This window comes from Crotalus tigris, unplaced genomic scaffold (genome assembly GCF_016545835.1).
Source record: "Crotalus tigris isolate CLP2741 ecotype Arizona unplaced genomic scaffold, ASM1654583v1 scf7180000017551.9496454, whole genome shotgun sequence".
In the NCBI taxonomy this organism is placed as follows: Eukaryota; Metazoa; Chordata; class Lepidosauria; order Squamata; family Viperidae; genus Crotalus; species Crotalus tigris.
Window position 1 is genome coordinate 7,978,692 of NW_024096469.1, and position 21,544 is coordinate 8,000,235.

At 35.4% G+C, this 21,544-nt stretch overlaps 1 protein-coding gene across 3 annotated transcripts in view; it reads left to right on the top strand.

The window, feature by feature from the left end:
* RPTOR (regulatory associated protein of MTOR complex 1) overlaps positions 1-21,544 on the top strand; it is a 425,821-nt gene that overhangs the window by 333,842 nt on the left and 70,435 nt on the right. For all 3 annotated transcript variants that reach the window (XM_039346112.1, XM_039346121.1, XM_039346131.1), the window contains exons 21-24: positions 8,041-8,159; positions 14,285-14,388; positions 15,355-15,538; positions 16,296-16,406. In XM_039346112.1, the coding sequence (XP_039202046.1) occupies positions 8,041-8,159; positions 14,285-14,388; positions 15,355-15,538; positions 16,296-16,406 (518 nt within the window). The remainder of the gene's footprint in view (positions 1-8,040; positions 8,160-14,284; positions 14,389-15,354; positions 15,539-16,295; positions 16,407-21,544) is intronic.

Below are 21,544 nucleotides of genomic sequence, written 5' to 3' on the forward strand. Positions count from 1 at the left end.
TCTTTTTTGCATCATGGTGACCAAAACTGGAAACATTATTCCAAGTGTGGCCTTACCAAGGCATTGAAGAGTGGTATTAACACTTCACATGATCTTGATTCTGTCCCTCTGTTAATGCAGCCTAGCACTGTATTGGCTTTTTTGGCAGCTGCAGTACACTGCTGGATCATATTTAAGTGATTGTCCACTAGGACACCAAGATCCCTTTCACAGTTACTATTATTGCACAAGGAACCACCTATACTATACCTGTGTGTTTGGGGTTTTTTGCCTAAATGTAGAACCTTACTTTTTTTCACCATTGAATTTCATTTTGTTATTCAATTCTGAAAATATCTTTATAGAAAATGTAAATTAATGAGGGGGGTTGGTTTTCTGAATTTGGAGCTATATATTTAACAGAGTTGATATAAATACGGAATTGATATTCCTTAAATGGATGGGTAACCCACTTTTTACCTATAGGTCTCCATTCTGATTTCGGCCGATTAACAGAGTATCCTGCTATTTTACTAAAGCCACCTATCTTTTGCATAAAAGATAATAGTACAAGTTTAAAAATAAACAAAAGAATAAGGAAATTAAACAAATTTGTGTTCAACAGAGTTGCTTACTACTCCATATATCTCCCTGTGTTGTTTAGCACAAGGGTTCCATACCGCATGGATGGATGAGATATCCTTGCCTAGTTCCTCTAAATAATGGAAAGGCAGGAGAAAACATGCCATTAATCTTTACCTTAGATGTAGGTGACCCATACAATATCTGAATCCATTTTATGAATTCCAATAGAAATTTAAATCTGTTTAATACAGCAATCATTTTGTCAAAGGCTTTTTCAGCTTCTGATGATAAAATTGCAAATAGATCTTCCTTTTTATTCATGTTCATTAGATCTACAATTAACCTAATGTTACTTTCTGCCTGCATAATTTTTATAAACCCTGCTTGATCATTGTTAACAACAAACAATATCACTTGATGTAATCTATTTGCTAACACTGCTTTTAAAATCTTTGTATCAATGTTAATCAACAAGACAGGATGATAATTAGAACACTGTGTATTATCTCACCTGCTTTTGGTACAACTGTAATAGAAGCCTGGTTAAATGTCAGAGATAAAATTCTTTTTATCAAATATTTCTTAATATACTTGACAAGATTTTGGTACCAAAAGATATATGAGTGTTTTATATTACCTGACAGGGAATTCATCTAGGCCTGTATTTTAGCACTTGCTATTTTTAAAATTATTTGTTTAATCTCTACCTTAGATACTAGAGCAAATAGAGGTTGATGTTTTGTATCATCTAAACATAAATTAATTTTATTTTAAAAGTCTTCTATCTTCATTCAGTATATTCTCTGGTTTACTGTATAATTCTGAATAAAATTTTAAAAATTGATAATTTATGTCAATTGAAGTTTTATACATTTCATCTCTTTTGATAATTTTAGTAGCTTACCACTTTCTCTTAAAGTATAACAAATGACCTCTTCTTCCCATATCTTATTTCTTATCTATAAATAAATCTTTAAACCCTGATCATTCAGTCCTAGTCATCAAAAATCCATTAAGGATTACCAGTGATAACAACATATTTATTTTAACCTTGATCAAATAAACCTACTTTATATTTCTTCCTTTTACAGTCAACAAGCTTGGTCTTTAATCCCTTCAAATAATGTCCTAGAACTTGATTTCTTTTCATTTTAATTGGATCCTTCTCATAAAGCCTTCAAAACTGTAACATGTCCCTTTGTAAATCCAATATAGATAATTTATCCAGATCACTTCAATTATTAAGATATCAACCAATTTCATTTGTATATCCAATGTAATATCTTTTTCATATCATTCTTTTAGTTTGTCATTTTAAATCCATTTTCATATCATTCTTTATTTTATTGATAAAACATGTTCCTCTTCCCTAACATCTTTTAAACACAGTTTTTCTCCATTCTGAATGAATGAGTCAAATTTAAGTATTCTTCTCCTTTAATTGCAATCTTTAGTTCCTTCTGGTTTCCCCTAGTTTCTAACTTTCAAAGTCCCATCCTATAATTTTTTAAAAAAGAATTTAGAACAACAGCATTGTCCCATGGACAGATTCTTATAATTAATTTCAAAATCTTATTTCAAATCAACCTGGACCCTTAGTCTATTGGTAACTTTCCAAAATCAATATTCTAATCACCCTTTTGCTATATATTAAAAAAAAATCTAAGTCTTTAAATTTATCTTTAATTTTTTTTTTTTTTTTTGGTAAGGATTGAAACTTGCCCAAGAGTTTCCTTGTTATTGCAAAGATCTCTAATACGGTAGCTAAAAAGTAGTTAAGAAGTAATTTTGAAAGTGATTAAGAAATGAGACTCATCAAACCTTATGTCTACATAGGATGCATTATTTATTTATTTATTTATGAGACTTATATATTGCTTTAAGTGCAAGCACTCTCTAAGCTTGAGCCGGTGAGATTTGAACCGCTGACCTGCTGAACACAGTCAGCTAAAGTGGCCTGCAGTACTGCACTCTAACTGCTGCGCCACCTCGGCTCTTTTATGTTTGTAAACTTGATTGAAACCCCTAGGCTCATATGTCAGTCACAAAAAATTCAGTTTCTGTAGTCTTCCCCCAAAGGGGCACCTGTCTAAAGTATAAGTGGGTGATTTCACAATCTCTGTTTTTTCCAGAGAGTTTTTACTGCCCAGAATTCACCGTCTGGCTGCTGATCCTGCTGCAGTGTCATCCTTGTACTTTTAGGGATGTCTATTTTGTCATGAACCTTCACTGAAAGTCCCACAGAGCTGTCATTTTAAATGTACTTTTAGCACATATGCTTCTGCCATGTGCTTTGTCTCTGCATCCCTTTTTATCATTACAATCTCTAATGCAAAAATAGAGCTTTTTTCCCCTCCTGCTGTTAGTATTTCTTTTCATCAGTGCACTGACTCAGTCAGTTCAAGCTTGACAAGCAGCTAATTTGCATGCCTCACTCAAGGGGCTGTGAGCAATTTTTTTTTCAATGAAAATAAGGAAGAGGGAGAGCAATGAATCTAAAAATTCATAGAAATTCCTTCTGTTCTCTTTAGCTGGTGAGCTAAAGAGGAATAGCTAAAGAGGAATTTCAGAGCTGATGTTTTTTAAAGATCAGATTCATTAAAATCTTGTGCAGGTATTTTTTCCTTCTTCATTCTTTATTCTTCAGCCATGAGAGAAACACGTTGGTTCACATTAGCACAAAATATTGCAATATTGAAATATTTTCCTTTCCTTTTCCTTTCCTGTTGGTCTTTCACTAACTTTCAAAGGAATCTCAAACACCTGAGATTTCCCAGCTGTGATTTTATAACTTCCTGCATGGAAATAAAAGTAGAAGAGGTAGAATGCTGATCAGGGAAAAAGAAGCTGTGGAGAATGCTCTTCCAGGGACACTGAGTTGCCTGATGCCTTGACAGCTGCCATCTTGACTTTCATCATTTTGCTTGCTTTTGTTTGTGTCTTCCTGAGCATATATACCAAAAGTCAAGCTTTTTTAGTGACTCTAAGTCTGACACATAACAGAGATTCATAGATTGTGCCAGGTAGGAAAGGAGCATGAGATGCCAGCAATAATCTAAGATCTCATAAAATAACAAATGTACTCAAAAACCTGCTTTGATGTTTATTCTAATTCAAGAAATGGCACACAAATCACATGAGGTTACCCACTCCACTTGCCCATATAGAAAAGATAATTGGACATTTCTCTGTCCTGTTTTCACAATGATTTAAAATGTTTTACCCAGATAAGTGGGCACCCCATAGTATATTGGGATGTCTGATTATATGGCCTCCATTCTCAGATTGCACAGATGAGAAACCATCGATTTCCACTGAATACCATCCTAATTACATGAATGAGAAATCCCAATTCACAACTTTTCTGCATAAAAAATGTATTAGATATTATGTAAAATATGATACCCAATAGTACTTTTACATATCTGGACATCAGAATTGGTCACTTAGTAATGTCAGGGGAAAAACATGTTAAGAGAAACAAGAGACAACACACAACAAAATTCTCACTTTAGGATCCAGAGGTTTATTTCAATTTAACACACAAATTCAGTACTTACATTTCAACAACTTATTGCAACAAGGACCAAGTGGACTAGCAGTCATTAAGTATGATAGTTGGGCCAAGAGGCAACACCCAAATCTTTGAAGCAGGTTTTATACCTTAGCATTGTGCCCATCTCTAGCATTCTGGTGCCACCCAGTAGCCATCCCATTTCCCTCCCAGTTCCCTTTCACATTTCTCGGATCCCTCCTTTCAGGTCACTTCCCTATTCTTGGAACTGACCATTAGGTTAGTTTCTTATTCTTCCATTGTTGCCCTGGTTACTGGGCTACTTCCTTGTTCTGTCTTGTCTTTGTCCTATCCACCACTTTCCTCACTACCGTTCCTACACGTGTCATTGCAAAGATACACCCATACACAGGGTTTAGTTCCTCTTTTCTCCTACGTTCTTGTTCAGTGTTCCGTTTTTCTTAAGAATTTGTGCCGATCACAAATAGTCATCTTTTTCCTATGAAAAGATCAACAAAGAAGGTAAAAGTTAACCAATGGAACAACCTGCCTCCAGAAGTGATGAATGTTCTAACACTGGAAGTTTTTAAGAAGAGACTGGACAGCCATTTGTCCAAAATGGTGTAGGGTTCCTGCCTGAGCAGGGGGTTGGACTCGATGACCTCCAAGGTCCCTTCCAACTTTATTATTATTATGGATCATTGCACAGTCAGCCAGATGTTCAGACTGGATTTGGCATTTTGTCTACCTATCGAGTCCTTACCCAGGACCTGGGATAGGCAGATGTGGATGTTTGATGGTATTACAGGTATCATCGCAGGATGGAAGCAGTTCCTAGTAAGGCCGCCTTTTGCAATTGACTAATAGCGAATTTGTCAATCCCAATGGTGTTCAAGTGGTGCTCCAGTTGTTTTGGGATTGCACCCAAAGAGCCTATTACTATTGGTACTACCCTTGCTTGCTTTTGCCACAGTCTTTCTATTTCTATTAGTAGGTCTTTGTATTTTGTTATCTTCTCCAGTTCTTTCTCGTCTATTCTGCTGTCTCCAGGCACTGCCACGTCCACTATCCAGACTTTTTTGTCTTTCTTATCAACAATTGTTAAGTCTGGGGTGTTATGTTGCAGGTGCTTTTCTGTTTGAATTCTGAAGTCCCAGAGCAGTTTAATTTTATCATTTTCTATGACTTTCTCTATTTTATGATCCCACCAGTTTTTGCTTACAGGCAAATGATATTTTTTGCAGATCTTCCAATGCACCATTGTTGCTACTTTGTCATGCTGCTGCTTGTAGTCAGTCTGTGCAATCTTCTTGCAATAGCTTACCAGGTGGTCCACTGTTTCTTCAGCTTCTTTGCATAGGCTGTCTTTGCTGTCTTCTCAATTTTGACTTTATATGTATTTGTCCTTAAGGCTTGGTCTTGTCAGCCAGAATTAGTCCCTCAGTCTCTTTCTTCAATTTTCCTGCTCTTAGCCATTGCCAGGTCTTGTTATTATCTGCTTTCCCAGCTATTTTTTTAATGTATTGGCCATGTAGTGCTTTGTCTTCCCATGCCTCTATTCTGTTCTTCATTTGGTCTTTCTTGTAGGCCAGTTTGGTCTCTCCAGTAGTCAGTAAGCCTTCCTGATATACTATTTTCAGTGCATCTTCATCATTGTTCTTCAGATATTCTTCCAAAGCCATTTTTTCTTCTTCAACCATCTGATGTACTTGTAGCATTCCACGCCCACCTATTTTCCTTGGTAGATAAAGTCTGTCAATGTCACTGTGTGGATGAAGGGCATGATTCATTGTCATTATTTTTCTGGTCTTCCTATCCATTGCTTTTAGTTCTGCTTGAGTCCAGTCCACTATTCCAGCTATGTACCTAATGATTGGAATTGCCCAGGTGTTGATTGCCTTTACGGTATTTCCTCCATTGAGTTTGGACTTTAAGATCTTCTTCACTCTCTTGATATATTCATCTCTAATCTTTTTCTTGACTTCAGTGTGCTTGATGTTGTCAGCTTGAAGGATACCTAAGTATTTGTAGTACTCTTCCTCATCCAGACTCTTAATATTATTTTCGTGGGGCATCTTGATTTCTTCAGTTTTCACTACTTTTCCTTGTTTGATAGTAAGTGTGGCACATTTGTCCAAGCCAAACTCCATAACAATATCTTGACTATATATACGGACTTTTTAATTATTATTATTATTATTATTATTATTATTATTATTATTTAGCAAGTTCAAATCTAAATATGATTAAATTATTTAGTTCACTCTTAGGGATAATTAATTTTTCCTTTCACAGTAATTATCCACAATTGTTTCAGCTTTGAGGAAAATGCCTGTTTTCCACTATTGGTACTACTGTGGACACTTGCATGTCCAGACAATCTGCCAGATCAGAGTTCCATTATTTAGACCGGTGGCCATATAAATTTATTAAATAAATAAATAGAATGAGCAATCATTTGATGAAGAGAAGCCAAAAATAACTTTTTTCAAGAGAGGGGAAGACAATTCTGGGGCAATGAAAATTAAAAATAAGACTTCACTATATAAACACCTGAACAATTATTTATCAAAAAATTTTAGCATCCTGTTTAATACCACCAATTCCACTGACCATATCAAGCCATATATCATGGTTACAAACTACCTGTTGATCCAGTGGCTCTGTTACTGTTAAACCATTTTGTAAATGGCCACTGTAATAAGATTTCCTTTCTGACTATTTACAATTTATCTTTCTCCAGGTACTTATATATTTGTAGTTTAGGATTACATTTAATTTATCAGACAAAATAGACTAATTCACTAAAGTTTATGACATAAGTGTGTTTTCAATATATCACTAGATTTTAAATGGCTAGATTTTAATTTCATTTACTGCAGGATTATACAGGTTTCCCCTGGGATTATTAATAATGTGGCTTAGTGATAAAATCAAAATAAGAAAGTATAATTAGATTGCCTTAGTCTAAATCCATTACCTAACTACATTTGGTCAGTGCATATTCCAGAGCTGGGAAAAGTTACACAAATAATTGCGTGCCTGTAAAAAAGTTAGTTATGAGGAAAGATGAGAAATTTTGCTTGGAAAAAAGAGAAATGAAACACCTAGAATCATTCAAAATAAACATGTAAAAAAGGTGGATAAAAAATGTTTCTCCTCTGTTAAAACTAGAACTCCAAATTATCAAATGAATTTGAATGCTGGCAAATTTCCTCTTCACATAGAATGCATAGTTAAATTAAAAAACACATTATCGCAAACAATGACTTCATGGGGGAATAAAGAGGCTTTAAGTTTGAATTAGGCAAATTCATGTAGAATATTGAGGATCACCATATTTAGGGCTTGTTTATACAATTATCTTGGGATAAGAAAGAATATGTATAATTTCTGATCTTATTTAGATGCCCTAAAATAATCTAGTCTTGTTATTTTTTACAACAGAGGAACATAGCAAAAGAAACAAAAATATTGAAGTAGCTTTCTCAGATTTGAGCTTCAGTAATTTATATCCATCTTCAAATTCTTGATTTTCTGTGCAAACAATACTGTGGTTAACCTTTAACAGCAGGCCTAGATTTTTAAAAACCACCATTCTGTTGAACAAGCTGTACTAACCTGATCTGCATATATTGTAATAATATCATTGCAGGAAGTCACCCTAAATCAAAAACAAAACAATCATTGGTTTATCATCTAACTGTGATTATGTATGAATTAGACCACTGATACATTGATAATCAAAGGTAGACTACTATAAATCTACCTTTGTGAGTTAAGCACTTAGCCTATAACATGTTACAAAGCACTCTGCAAATTAATAGCAGTACGATCTTAGTTTTGTTTATTTGCAATTGTCTGATATATTGTTACCATCCTGAGATCATCATATAAAATGACAATTTGGCGACTGGATTTCACTCAAACGTATTTTCTTGCTTTATTCCTCTTTGTTCCAGGGGTGTCTTTCAATAGTATTTACACCCAAATTTGGAGAGTCCTCTTACACTTGGCGGCTGATCCATACCCTGATGTTTCAGACCTGGCTATGAAAGTGTTGAACAGCATTGCTTACAAGGTAAATTTGAGGGGGTAGGGTGGGGGAGTGTTATTTTATCAGATAGCGAGTTTGTCATATAATTTGTGATAGGATATTTTCAATAAATTTGTTTAGTTAACTGTCTCTTTGCATTCATGCAGGTAATTCTTGACTTACAACCCTCCACTTAGTGACTGTTGAAAGTTACAACGGCATTGAGAAAAAAAGGGACTTATGACCAATTCTCATACTTATAAGCATTCCCACAGTTGTGTGATCAAACTTTAGATGCTTGGCAACTGGCACATATTTACAATGATTGCTGCATCCTGGGGGTCTGGGGTTGTCATTTGCAACCTTTCTAGGGAGCTTCCAACAAGCAAGTCAATGGGGGAAGCCAGATTCACTTAACAGCTGCATGATTCACTTAACAACTGTAGTGATTCACTTAAGGACCATAGTAAAAAGTTCGTAAAATGGGGAATTACTCACTTAACAATTGCCATGGTTAGCAGTGTAAATTTTGGGCTCCAATGGGGTTGTAAGTCGAGGACTACCTGTATTATGCCTTCAACATAGAGTCATGGACTAAAAAAGATGTTTTATTCTCTTCAAAAAGTTAATGGTCTACATTGGCTAGAGACCCCAGGAGTGAAAGAAAAATAATAAAAATATATAAAATTATACAATAATATCCATATTATAATGTGTTTAAAATATAGTTTGGGTTTATATCCTCCTCTTGTTTCTCAGGCTGTTTCCTTCCCCCAAACACACACAGTAAGCAACTATCCACCCTAGAATACCCCACTAATCTTACAAGCCTTGCAGATCATTAAATTTTTTTTGATTGGAATCATGCACCAGATAAGATTGGGAGTTGATATTCCTGTAGGAAACTAGCTTCCAAGCCCTATATTTATGTTTTCATTGGTACCTTATTTTTGTGGAACTCAACTTTTTAACTAAATAAATAACCTTGCTCCCTGTTTTCATAAAGAAAATTCATAGGAGTTATATAGACACTTAAATAGCAATGCTGTATGACTTGTCAAATGTTTGACAGCTCAAGATTTGGTGGCCTTGAAATTGGCAGACTGATACAGGAGAGAGTAACCACAAAATCTGAGATTTGGCAAATAGCAGTGGAATAAGCTACTTTATGGCCAAGTATTTCAACAGTCTCTAATTATTCAGTTGCTACTCATTTTCCCTGTTTCCTTTTCTTTGGGCTTTTATATCATTATGTTGGATAAATAAATTGTGAAGTTTTACATGTGGCATACTTATTCAGAGAGTCTTTTACCCTGCTGATAATTGATGTTTTCTGCCAGCATAAGAATTTCTGGACCATATCCAGAATGCATTATGCATTTTCCTAGCTTTATAAAGAAGATAATAGGAAACATGGTACAGTATAGCCTAGCTGAAAGAGGGAAGCAGTAGAAAGCTAAGTATTTGATGAATATATGAATGTTATCCTGTATAAAAAAAGTATTTGAATAACTGTGTCCCATAAATTAATGTTGAAGAAATATGGAAGCCACAATTGTCGTGTGATGGTTATTAGTACCACTGAGCAAAAAAGCCATCAGTTTGTTTTAGCAAAGATTTTTTTGGGAAAAAATCCTTTTAGGAAAAGATTTATTCAGTTATTCACCCTAAGTGGGTTTTAGAAACATGACTGGGTCTAAAATGTAAAAAATGAATAAACAATCATAATATTTTAGAGCTTTTACATAAGATTTCAAGTATGAGATCATCAATATTTTGTGTGATTTGGGGTTTCTTGTAAGTTTTTCTTCATTTTGTAATTGGCAGCAGACCATCATAAAATATCTCAAAATATCACCAACTTCTGCTTAGGTGTTATTAGAGTGTTTCTCTGAACTGTCATTGTTGTGTGCATAACTGAAGTGCTTAATTGACAGTAAATTTAATATTTAAACCCAGGTTTGTAGAGAAGAAACAGAAAAGAATATAATAAAAAAAGAAAATGTATAAAAATGTGACTTCTGACCTTTATTACAAGTATCAACAAATTCATTAACTATTTACTCTCTCTTAAATGTTACAACATTTATCTTTTCATCCTATATTCTATCTTATCTATAAACAAATCTATAAAATATCAACTTTTTAGTCTTGAAAATGTAGTCAGAAGTAACAACATATTTTATTTTAACCGTGATCAAATAAACCAACTTCATATTCCTTCCTTTCACTTCTAACAGCCCTAATCTTGTCATAGAATCTGATCCCTTTTCATTTTTTCTTTGTCCCTTTGCACAGAATTCTTCAAGGTTTTAACAAATCTCCTTAGTAAATCAAGTAGGAATTTTTTTTTCAGGTGACTCTCTTGGCTTGTCATTTTTATTTCCTTTCAAATGTTAAAGTCTCAGCCAGTTTCTTTTCTAGATCTAGTGAATATCCTTTTCTAAATCATTATCTTGGTCTGCCAGCTGTAAATTCTGTTTCAATATCATCTTTATTTTTCTGCTTCTGTTGTTTCTTCAATAACATCTTTTGGACATAGTCTATCCATAGAAGCAGATATCATTACTAACACTGTTGATATTGTGGCTACTATTTTCTGATTCCATTCTTCAAAAGTTTCCTTCAGTATTTTTATTGTCATAATCATCTTGCAGACCTGTATATCTTTACCTAAAATCTTTTGTCCCTTCTAGTGTGCAGTTTTTAAAATCATGATTTTTTAATCTATGTTTTGTTTTGTAATAACCAGATGGGATCTACTTCCCACAAGAAGCTGTTTGTACTTTATAATTAATTCCAAAATTTTTACAGAAAGATTTTGCAATTAATTATAAAGTACAAACAGCTTCTTATTTTTCAATATTCCAATTTTGGATCCTTAGTCAGCCTTATAACTTTCAAAGAACAAAATCTGATTTATTTTGTTGTTGTTTAGTTCAGATTCTTTAAATTCTTAGACTTATAGCACTTAAATGTATATACCTCTTCACAGTGCTTTATAGCCCTCTCTAAGTGGTTTACAGAGTCAGCATATTGCCCCCAACAATCTGGATCCTCATTTTATCGACCTCGGAAGGATGGAAGACTGAGTCAACTTTGAGCCAGTCAGAATCAAACTGCTGGCAGTCGGCAGTGAGCAGAATTAGCCTGCAGTACTACTTTCTAGCCACTGTGCCCCCACAGCTCTTACGTTATATATACATAAACTTTCCTTTTGTTCAGAATTAAAGGCAGATTCACCTGGTATTTTCACATTTGTCATTCTGAGGGCCTCTAATAGGCTAATGAGAAATTTTTGAAAGTGATTAGAAAGTGAGGTTTGCAAACTTAACTTCCCTTTAAAAGTCTCCACTACGGTAGCTAGCAAGATAGCTAATCCAGTTGTCTATCAGTATCCAAGCCTGGGAAAAACAGCTTTTCTGTGACCTCCTCAGGGGGTACAGCTGTCCACAACTGAGTGATCTCTCCTTATCTGAATATCAAAGAACCAGTATACTCATTGGTCCCTTTGCCACAGTCATCAACTTCATGTTTTTAATGTGAAAAGTTGAATGCATATAGACACATATACATCCCTACATCCACACATACATACATGTATGCATACATACATATCAAAGCTATGTTGATGGATGAAAGGATAGATAATACTGGTTGGGAAAACTCAAGGAAGAGTGAAGGAACAAAGCTGGTGATGGTGGTTTTATTAAAATCAGAATACATCTTTGTGTTTCTAGCACAAGGTACCTATTATTGAGATCTAGTTACATTCACAGAGAATTCAGTGAGAACCAAGAGACCTAGTTACATCCAGATTTAAAAAGAAAACATTTTATTTGCTCAGGTTCATTATATAGATTACATAGAAATATTGTATTTGTAGTTGCTATTTCAAAGTTTATATTATCTATGCAGCTTATTTTAATTTCTTCTTGTTACATATATATGTATGTGTGTGTGTATGTGTGTGTGTGTGTGTGTGTGTGTGTGTGTATATATGTAGGTCTTTGGTTGTTCGGGTTTTCTCCCGTGTAAAATTGGAAGTGTCTTGGCGATGTTTCGACGAAATCCCATTCGTCATCTTCAGGCTGGTGCTTTCAGCTTCGTGCTTCGAGGAGCACGAAGCTGAAAGCACCAGCCTGAAGATGACGAATGGGATTTCGTCGAAACATCGCCAAGACACTTCCAATTTTACGCAGGAGAAAACCCGAACAACCAAAGACCTACATACAAACACCCGCGAGTGCTGGTTAATAGTTGCAAGAAGGTTAAGTAAGTACATAGAAGAAGGTTACAGTATTACAAATTGCATCCTTAATGGGGCTAGATAGTAGAAAGCTGCCAGAGAGAAATTTCTGTCATGCTGGCATGCACATGTTTGTTAGGAGGTATTAGCAAACTAACCCTTCATTTTCCTTTCACCTCATGAATATACATGAGCTGTATAATTAACCTCTTTTTGTCCCAATGATAGTGGTTGGTGATGATCCAACCACTATCTCTATTTCAAGGGATTTGAGGGAAACTAAATGCATCAGCTTCAAGCGAGTATTATTTTCCTCCCCTTATAACTCCATTTTGGCTGCATGTTAAGGGATCATGGGAAGGTTCAGATTCAGAAGAGCAAGAACCCACCTAGAATGCCTACTTTGTACCGGGGCCATAATTAGAGATTGGTGGTCTACATAAGTTAATATAACTAGAACCTTTCATAGCTGACTTTGAATCAAAAGGAGTAGAGGAAATAGCTATTATAATTTGCTAATTATTTAAAAATGAGCTGGCATTCTAAGCTGCTTAAAACAATTAGATGGGGAAGAAACCATTTTTACAGGCATAGAAGATAATCAAATTTTTATGATTGGATGTAACAGAAGAAAGCTGATTAAGAAAGAAAATTAATAAATAAACCTAGAACTTGTTGCCAAGCAATTCCACAATTGGCTTTTCAGAAGACAAAGTCAGTTTGACCTCCAGATATAACTTATGCACGCAGTGACTTTTCTTACTACTTTAGCTAGAGCTAGTACTGTATTACTGCACATTTACAAACTATTCATCCTCTCAAGGCCATAACAGTGGGGAGAAAGACGACTCTTTCTTTCTTGATGGCATAGTGCAATTTTTTTTTTTAAATACAATCATCTAGTATTTGGAGATGTCAAAAGAAACAAGCCATTTTCAAGGCCCATGCAGTCAGGTGAGTGCTTGAGGAGAAATAATAAGTGCTGTGTTCCATAAGTGCTGAAATTGTTTGTGTGTCCTCAGCAGCGTTGAGTATTAAGAGCAAATGCAGATACTCTTGGAACATTGTCTTCTGTTTATGCTATTTATTTTTGCAGGTTCCCAAATGTCTTGTTGAATACTTTTAATACAACTTTTAATACAACTTTGTATTAAGTTTTTGTATTAAATTTTTAGTACAACTGCTGAGATCTTAATAGCCATCAACAGTCTCTTTTGATTTGATAGATTCCTATAAGTGAAGGTTTTCCTGCATCAGAAACTTCACGACTATACGCCTTCTCTTTCCATTCCTTCTCCCTTTGCCCAGAATCTCAAGAAGTGGCAAATGAGATTTATCCTTATATCTTTGGGGAACCATAGGAAGTGTGTTGTATTTATTTTGTTGCTCCATTTTATTTATTGCATCAGAAACTAATTTAACACACCAACTGAGCATAAAGGACCATGGTTTTGAATTATAAAGTAATTTTTCACCACTGAGCCTACTGGGAATATTTGATCCTATAAGCCTTGACAAATTATTCTGTTGTTAAAGTATTATTTACTCTACTTCTTCTTTTATGAATTATTCTTCCTTCTGGGAAAAAAATGGTATGTGAAGGTGAGTTTAGGCAACAGTTAGGTTTTGTCATGCTGTACTAAGTTTGGTCCTAAACTGATTTTAGTCTTACCTGAAAAATTGTCTCAAGGTTTTACTGCAATCATTAACATGGTATAGAAACTAAAGTAGCATATTAAAGTGGAATCTTGGTGGTGGGTAGGTGGTATGAGCTAGATTCTTCTTTGATAGGCATGCAGTAGTATGCCTACTTTCTTAGTGCTGGAGAGTGACTCTACTTTCCTTTATTTCCAAATGTGAAAACCATACTAAGCAGAGGTTGGCATCTGTTTCTCTCATTTGCTAATTTTTTGTTTCCTAGGCAACTGTAAATGCCCGCCCCCAGCGCATCCTTGACACATCCTCTGTCACGCATTCTGCCCCAGCCAGTCCTACTAACAAAGGCATGCACATACATCAAGTAGGGTAAGTTGCCTATATGTTTGATCCTGTGCCATATTCTAATTTAAAAGGGGTGTATTATACAGATATTATCCATTGTGTAACTTATTTGAAACCACTTGTCTATTTATGAGATTTTTTTTTCTGGGAGAGCTTTTAAGGATATCTTTTTTCCCCCCTATCTTATGTCCCTCTAGTGTAGTGTTTGTGATGAAGACAGCAACACCTCAAGTGTCCTTCTGAATTAACTCTGATTCATTCCCCATTACTACTAAAGCTTTTAGTCAAAGGAAGCATAAACAACATTGCTCATGACTCAGTATAAGAGTCAGGATGGAAAGAAACTTATCTTTGTGCCAGAAAGATCTTTATCATATAATATCGAAAAGGTGACAGATACATTGGGAGCCACTTGCATTATGCACTGAACTTTCAGGCTTTATAGAATACACATTTTCTTCAGCAGATAGATTCATTCCTGGTGTTGGGGGGAAAATGAAGAGGCTTTGTTGCCCCAAACATCATGCTGAGATCTAGAAAAACACCTATTTGGATATATCTTTCCTCCTACAATTTTATTGGAGCAAAGAGCAGTGAGGGAGGAGGGCAAAGGCTGGGAGAGGGGACTATAGTTTACAAATACTATTATCTACAAAAATTAAAGTTAATTGTTAAGGTACTAGGCTAGAAACCGGGAAACTGTGAGTTCTAGTTCCACCTTAGGCACAAAACTGACTTGGTGTCACTGTCTCTATTACAAACTAGTCTAGGCAATTGCCTAGAGACAAAAACTGACTCAAAGGTGCACGTCCCACAAATGCAAACACACCCACAAGAATAAACAAAAGTGGCAAGTAAAGGAAAGGGTTTGAGCAGCAGTTGCTAAATAAAAATCAGTTATAGTACAGGTTAAGTTTTTGCCTTGCCTTAGAAAAAAAATCTTAATATAATCTTCATATTTCCACTCTTACTTTCATTTCCTATTATTAGAGGGTCACCACCAACTGCCAGTACCAGCAGCTCTAGTTTGACCAATGACATGACAAAACAGCCTGTCAATCGGGACATCTCATCTGTAAGACCTGCAAATGTTGGCAACATGGGAGTGCAGTATACTCCCCACTCCCACCAGTTTCCTAGGACAAGGAAAATGTTTGACAAAGGGCCAGATCAGGTGAGGTGGTCATCCTTGCAGCAGTTCTTTCAACAAGCACCTGAGTAGTATTTCTATTCCTCAGGCAGGATTTTGTTCCCCCTGTTTTATTTCTTCCTGCATTTTTCATTAATCTATTAGTTTTAGATTTCTGTAAACTTACGCTAATGTTTTATAAGCAAGAAATTTTTCACATGCAACTATTTTACCTTGAACTATTGAAAAGTGTGAATTGGTGTTATTGGAGTCTCCCTATATAAGGAGAAGCATCTTAAATTGTTGCAATTTAACATGTTGACCATCAAAGTGGGTTTTTTTCCTTTATTCTTTTCATCAAAGGGTTAAGGGAATTCTGAATTTCTCAACTGGCACTGATAGGAGTTGCACCTATAGACAATTCTTTATTTTTTTAAAATATATAACACTAAGGAAGACATGTGTCTATGGAGATTCTCAATCATCCAGGTTATGGTTGTTCCAAAGGTGTTATTTCCAAAAGGAAACTGGACTTTCTTTGTTTTTTCTATGAAAACATTTCACTTCTCATCCAAGAAACTTCTTTAGTTCTGAAGTCCAGTTGCCTTTTGGAAAAAAACACCTTTGGGATGATATGAAAGTCACAAATTCTATCTGTAACCTTATCTGGCAATCTTCGTGTATCATGTATTTTTATTAGTATGGCAATTAATGATACATTGAATTTATCTGAGAAAGAGACTGTGTAGATTCTGTAACTAAAGCACATATATTTCTCTTCCTTCATTTTTCTCCATAATAGATAACTGATGATACTGACGATGCTGTGGGCCCCAAAAATTTCATGACAGCAGCAATGCAGACAGGGTTTTGTGATTGGAGTGCTAAGTATTTTGCCCAGCCGGTAATGAAGGTACAGTCAAATTTTCTTTTCATGAATCTTTTCTAAAAGCAAAAAAACATATAAATGCACAATCCATAAAAAAAAATATTTGCACACAAATACACATTTGCACACATAGAAACACACACACAGTATGTGTGTGTACATACACACACACACGTATATACAAGACTGTTTATAATGCAATGAAAACAAAATTGACTAACTTAAGGCAGCTCAAGCGTGATCATCATCTAGGTCAGGGGTAATCAACCTTGGCTCTTTTATGACTCGTGGACTGGCTGGCTCAGGAATTCTGGGAGTTAAAGTCCACGAGTCATAAAAGAGCCAAGGTTGACTACCCCTGACTTAGATGATCAGCTGAATAAAAAGGTGTTTAAAGCCTCCTTGAAGGCCTGGGAATTGGGAACATTCCTTCTCTAGGAGAGTAGGATGTTTGAAAGGGCAAGGAGAGCCACTGAGGAGCCACATTGTTGAATCCCCACCTCTTCACCTCCTCTGTGATGGGAACCTTCCACCTTCCTTTCCTCAGAGTCAGCAAAGCAAAGACCAGCCAAACCTGGGCAGGATAGACAGACTTCCTGGTGTTTAGGGACTAAGCCATGTAGGACTTTAAAGGTGACAACCATCACTCTGCATAGGGCTTAGAAGCAAACCAATTAGTAACGCAATAACATTAGCACAGGTGTTATATTATTCAGTCTGCTAATTCTGATTAAAAGACAGGCTTATAGTTTAAACTGGGAGTTGTTGGTATTTGAGTTAAAGTATTTTAGAGATTTGGTTATTGGTATAGTTGGTTAAGCTTAGTTAGAATTTGTTTGCTTATTTTTAACCCTGTAATCAGCTCTGGGAAGTGAGGGGGGGAGGGTTGGGGTGGGGGGGGGAGGGAGGGAGGGTTATTGTATTGTAATAATAAATTTGTATAAAACTTTTCAATAAAAAAAAGACAGACTACAATATTTGAAACCAATAGAAGCATCTGAAGAAATATTTCAGTGGAGAATAAGTTTAGGATTAGGGTTAGCTTCTTTGAAACCCATGCTAAAAACAAGTGTTATAAAAACCAGATTCAGTTTTTATAGATAGCACTATTTTTTCCTTCATATTTGCTTTTACCACTTTGGCTTGGAATCATTTTTTTAGGGAAATATTTAGGTGGGCATTAGGGTTAAAGTTAGGCTTCCTTGAAGTCTCTTAATAATGTGATCAGGTAAGATTTTTATGGGTAATAGTAGTTTTTGGTTCATAAGAGACTCATAGAAGGATTTTTTTCATGAAAATCTTTAGAGGGGTATTGCAGTAAGAGAAAGAGAGAGACAGCAACTTCTAGCTAATTCAAACTTACTATATAAATCTTGTGTTCTGATATTGTAACTTCTGTAGAAATATTCAGAATAGTTTTATATTACCTCTACTGTTTCGATTTCCAGAGAGAATGAAGAAGTATTATGTGAACGTATTGTTCATATGGTAGCTAAATTTTGCATTGCCAAAGAAACAGTGCAACGGTTGATGCAGGTGTGAACACTGTTGTTTCTCCTTTTCAGTTAGGATTTTGTGTAATTTGTTGACCATTGATCGAAACAAAATAATTTTTTTACTACACACAAGCAAACAAAATTTACTGTGAAATAGACTAATTAGAGGGATGCAACAAAACCCTGCTCTGGGATGTAATGTACCTATATGATAACCTTTTTTACCATAATTGCTTCTTTTAAAAAATATATGGTGAATTACTTCTGCAGAGGGAAGCTGTAGCTGAACAGCCAGAACTGTCACTAGCTGGGCAGAAAGCAATTCAAAGTCCAGTTATAATTCCCTAGATGATAGGCAATAAATTGGCAATAGTTTCTGGCCTCCAAATTCCAATGATAGGAATAACTAGAAGATTCTTGTCACACTAAATTGAATTGCTGAAAGAAAACTCTTGAGGGAAATCCAAGAATAGATTTTTGAGTGAATTGTACTCATAAGAGGTTCATGAGCTGAACTCAGAGACTTTGTGCTTTATGGATAGATCCTTCCTGACTGAACTGTTGTTTTGCACCTGTATTTGTTTGATGGCTTCATGGTTTGGGTAGAAAACCATTTGAATCTAACAGGATTGAACCTGCTATCTTAGTTTGCTGTACGCTGTGGGAGCAATTTTCTCCAATACTACTACTACTAATAATAATAGTAAAGTTGGAAGGGACCATGGAGGTCATCTAGTCCAACCCCCTGCTCAGGCAGGAAACCCTATACCATTTCGGACAAATGGCTGTCCAGTCTCGTCCTAAAAATTTCCAGTGTTGGAGCATTCCCCACTTCTGGAGATAGGTTGTTCCACTGGTTAATTGTTCTAACTGTCAGGAAGTTTCTCCTTAGTTCTAGGTTGTTTCTCTCCTTGATTAATTTCCACCCGTTGCTTCTTGTCCTGCCTTCAGGCGCTTTGGAAAATAGTTTGACTCCCTCTTCTTTGTGGCAGCTCCTGAGATATTGGAACATTGCTATCATGTCCCCCCTCATCCTTCTCTTCATTAAACTAGACATACCCAATTCCAGCAGCCGTTCCTTATATGCTTTAGCCTCCAGTCCCCTAATCATCTTTGTTGCTCTTCTCTGTTCTCTTTCTAGAGTCTCAACATCTTTTTTACTATTTAATGAGGAACCATTATTTGGAGAAGATTTATAGAATGAATAAAAACTCTTGTTAAAGAGCCCAAGCTATTGCCTGCAAGTCATCCAGTGTGCTATGTTTAGATTTTTAAAAATGTGTTTTCCAATCACAGAGATTTCTTGCATTACTGTTATTTTGCCTGTTTCCAGCTGTAAAAAACATGTATAATGGTAACCTGTCTCACTGGAGTATGAATAAGAGATGAGTTGTATCCAATGGTGGGATTCAAATATGTGAACAACTGGTTCTCTGTGTGGATGCTGCTTCCAGAAGTCCGTTCTGGGCCTGGGCAATAAAAAAATAGCTATCGGTTCTGCCGAACTGGTGCAAACTGGCTGAATCCCACCACTGAATTCCAAACAATGCTATGTAAATTATGTATAATTATAAAACCAAAATTATCACAATGGTTTGGGGGAAATGGTTTCTAAGCAGCTGGCTGCACATTTTGTGTAAACAGCTGTATTTTCTGTATCTTTGCTAATTACTACAGAGAATTGTGTTCAAAGAAAATCCTGCTCCCTCCTTTCTCATCTTTCTTTAGTGTTATTTATATATATATATTTTATGGCCACCCAACTCATACTGTACTCTGGGAAGTGTACAAAAGATAAATTCATCTTCCCCACTATGAAGCTGAGCTAAATTCATGGTACTGATGTTTTATCTAATGTCATAAATAGGACAATTTTATATCTTGCTCTTTATTAATTTTTCCCATTAATCCTATCTCATATATAATGGAATAAGATAGCTAGAAAAGACGAATGGCTGCATGTAGATTAGACTAAATGTAAATATTTTATACAAATACAGCCTAGTTTTTAGCTTATATGCTATGAATTTGTCTGTTATGCAAAGCTGTGTGTAAACTCCTAGTAAGAAATGTTTATTTTTAAGCCATACACTCTTATGCTACCTGAGAATGTTGTGGTGATTAATATTCTACCTCTTTGTTGTCCCAGATGAACTTCAGAACAAATAACTAAAACGCTTGATATTACATGAAAATATATCATAATGAATAGAACCCTGGCAGAATGAAGAGAATCCATGGGATTCTATGGTTCCCATACAAACATTGTAGAAAAAAAAAGACATATTGGGAATAGAACAACTCTGTCACACTGGATATTGAGAAAAATTAAATTGTGATAGATAATAATACTAGGCTTAAGGCATAATTTAATTCTAGCAAAATATTATCCTACTAGCAAAAGTCTGATCTTCATATGAGAAAATAATCCAGCAGTTTTAATCAAGTTTAGTGAATCATTGTAATAATAGTTGACTCAGATTACACATATATTGACAGTCGTGTTGTGGTCACAAGTAAAGTTTCTGTAAGAATGCCATGGTTATGCATGGATGGATATTAAAAAGTATAACCTGGTAGCCAGGATAGGGTCAGAAGTGTAATTTTATTCTTGGTATGAATAACAAGTGAAGAATGCTAAGCCTAAGAGTTATAATGCTTGCTGGAATGAAAACCAAACCATAGCACTTGTATGAAAATAAAAATTTGGTGTTAGATAATATTTGAAAAAATTCTCAAAATAAACTGTCTCCATGGAAATCTACAGTGCGAGTTAATGGAATATGGAATATTTATATAGTTCTAGTTACACATTCCAAAATGTGTATCAGGATGCAAATAAGGATCTTCTCTGTGAACATGGGTTCATGTAATGAGATTTTCTCTTCTCTCTTCTCTTGCAACTCCTTCCAAAATCTGTTCAAATATCCACACATGATAGGGTTAGAGAGACAAAATAGCTTAGAGAATGAACACGAAGGAGATATGGGAATTTATAGAAAAGAACATGAACCTAGATAAACGTTGGAAATATCTGAACCATAACTCTGTAGAATGTGTGTGCCAATTTTTTCTGCTACATAGAGTAATTTTTACTGATTTTCTTGCTACAGGGGATAAGATAATGTAGGAAATCTGTTAAGGATATTTATTTATTTCATAAATTTATATGGCTGCCTATTTCATATAGAGGTAGTCATTGTATAGTGATCATGAGTGGTACTGGCAACTGCATACTTAAAGCGCTTGCTGAGTGAGACCATGACTGTTACTTCAGCTTTCTTTGGCTTTCCAGATGTATACAAATGCAAGGATTGGTCATAAAGTTACTTTTTCATCACTGTTGTAACTATGAATGGTCACGAAACAAGTCAGTCACTACGCAGAAGTTACCTGTACATGACTCAGCGGCTAACAGCTAAAAAAGCAGAATAGAAACCTAATAAAAAAAAACAAGTTTAAACAAGTTTAAAATCAACTAAAATAATAAGAAATAACATAGCAGCTGAGAAATTCAGTTAACACAAGCAAGACCATATTATCAGGGCCCAGATGTGATTGCAAAGCCAAGTTTTCAATGCCTTGCAATATCAGTAAGGTCAGGGCACCTCCGATCTCCGAGGGACCGATATTCCAGAGGGCAAGTGCCAGAGCTCTCTTCTTGGG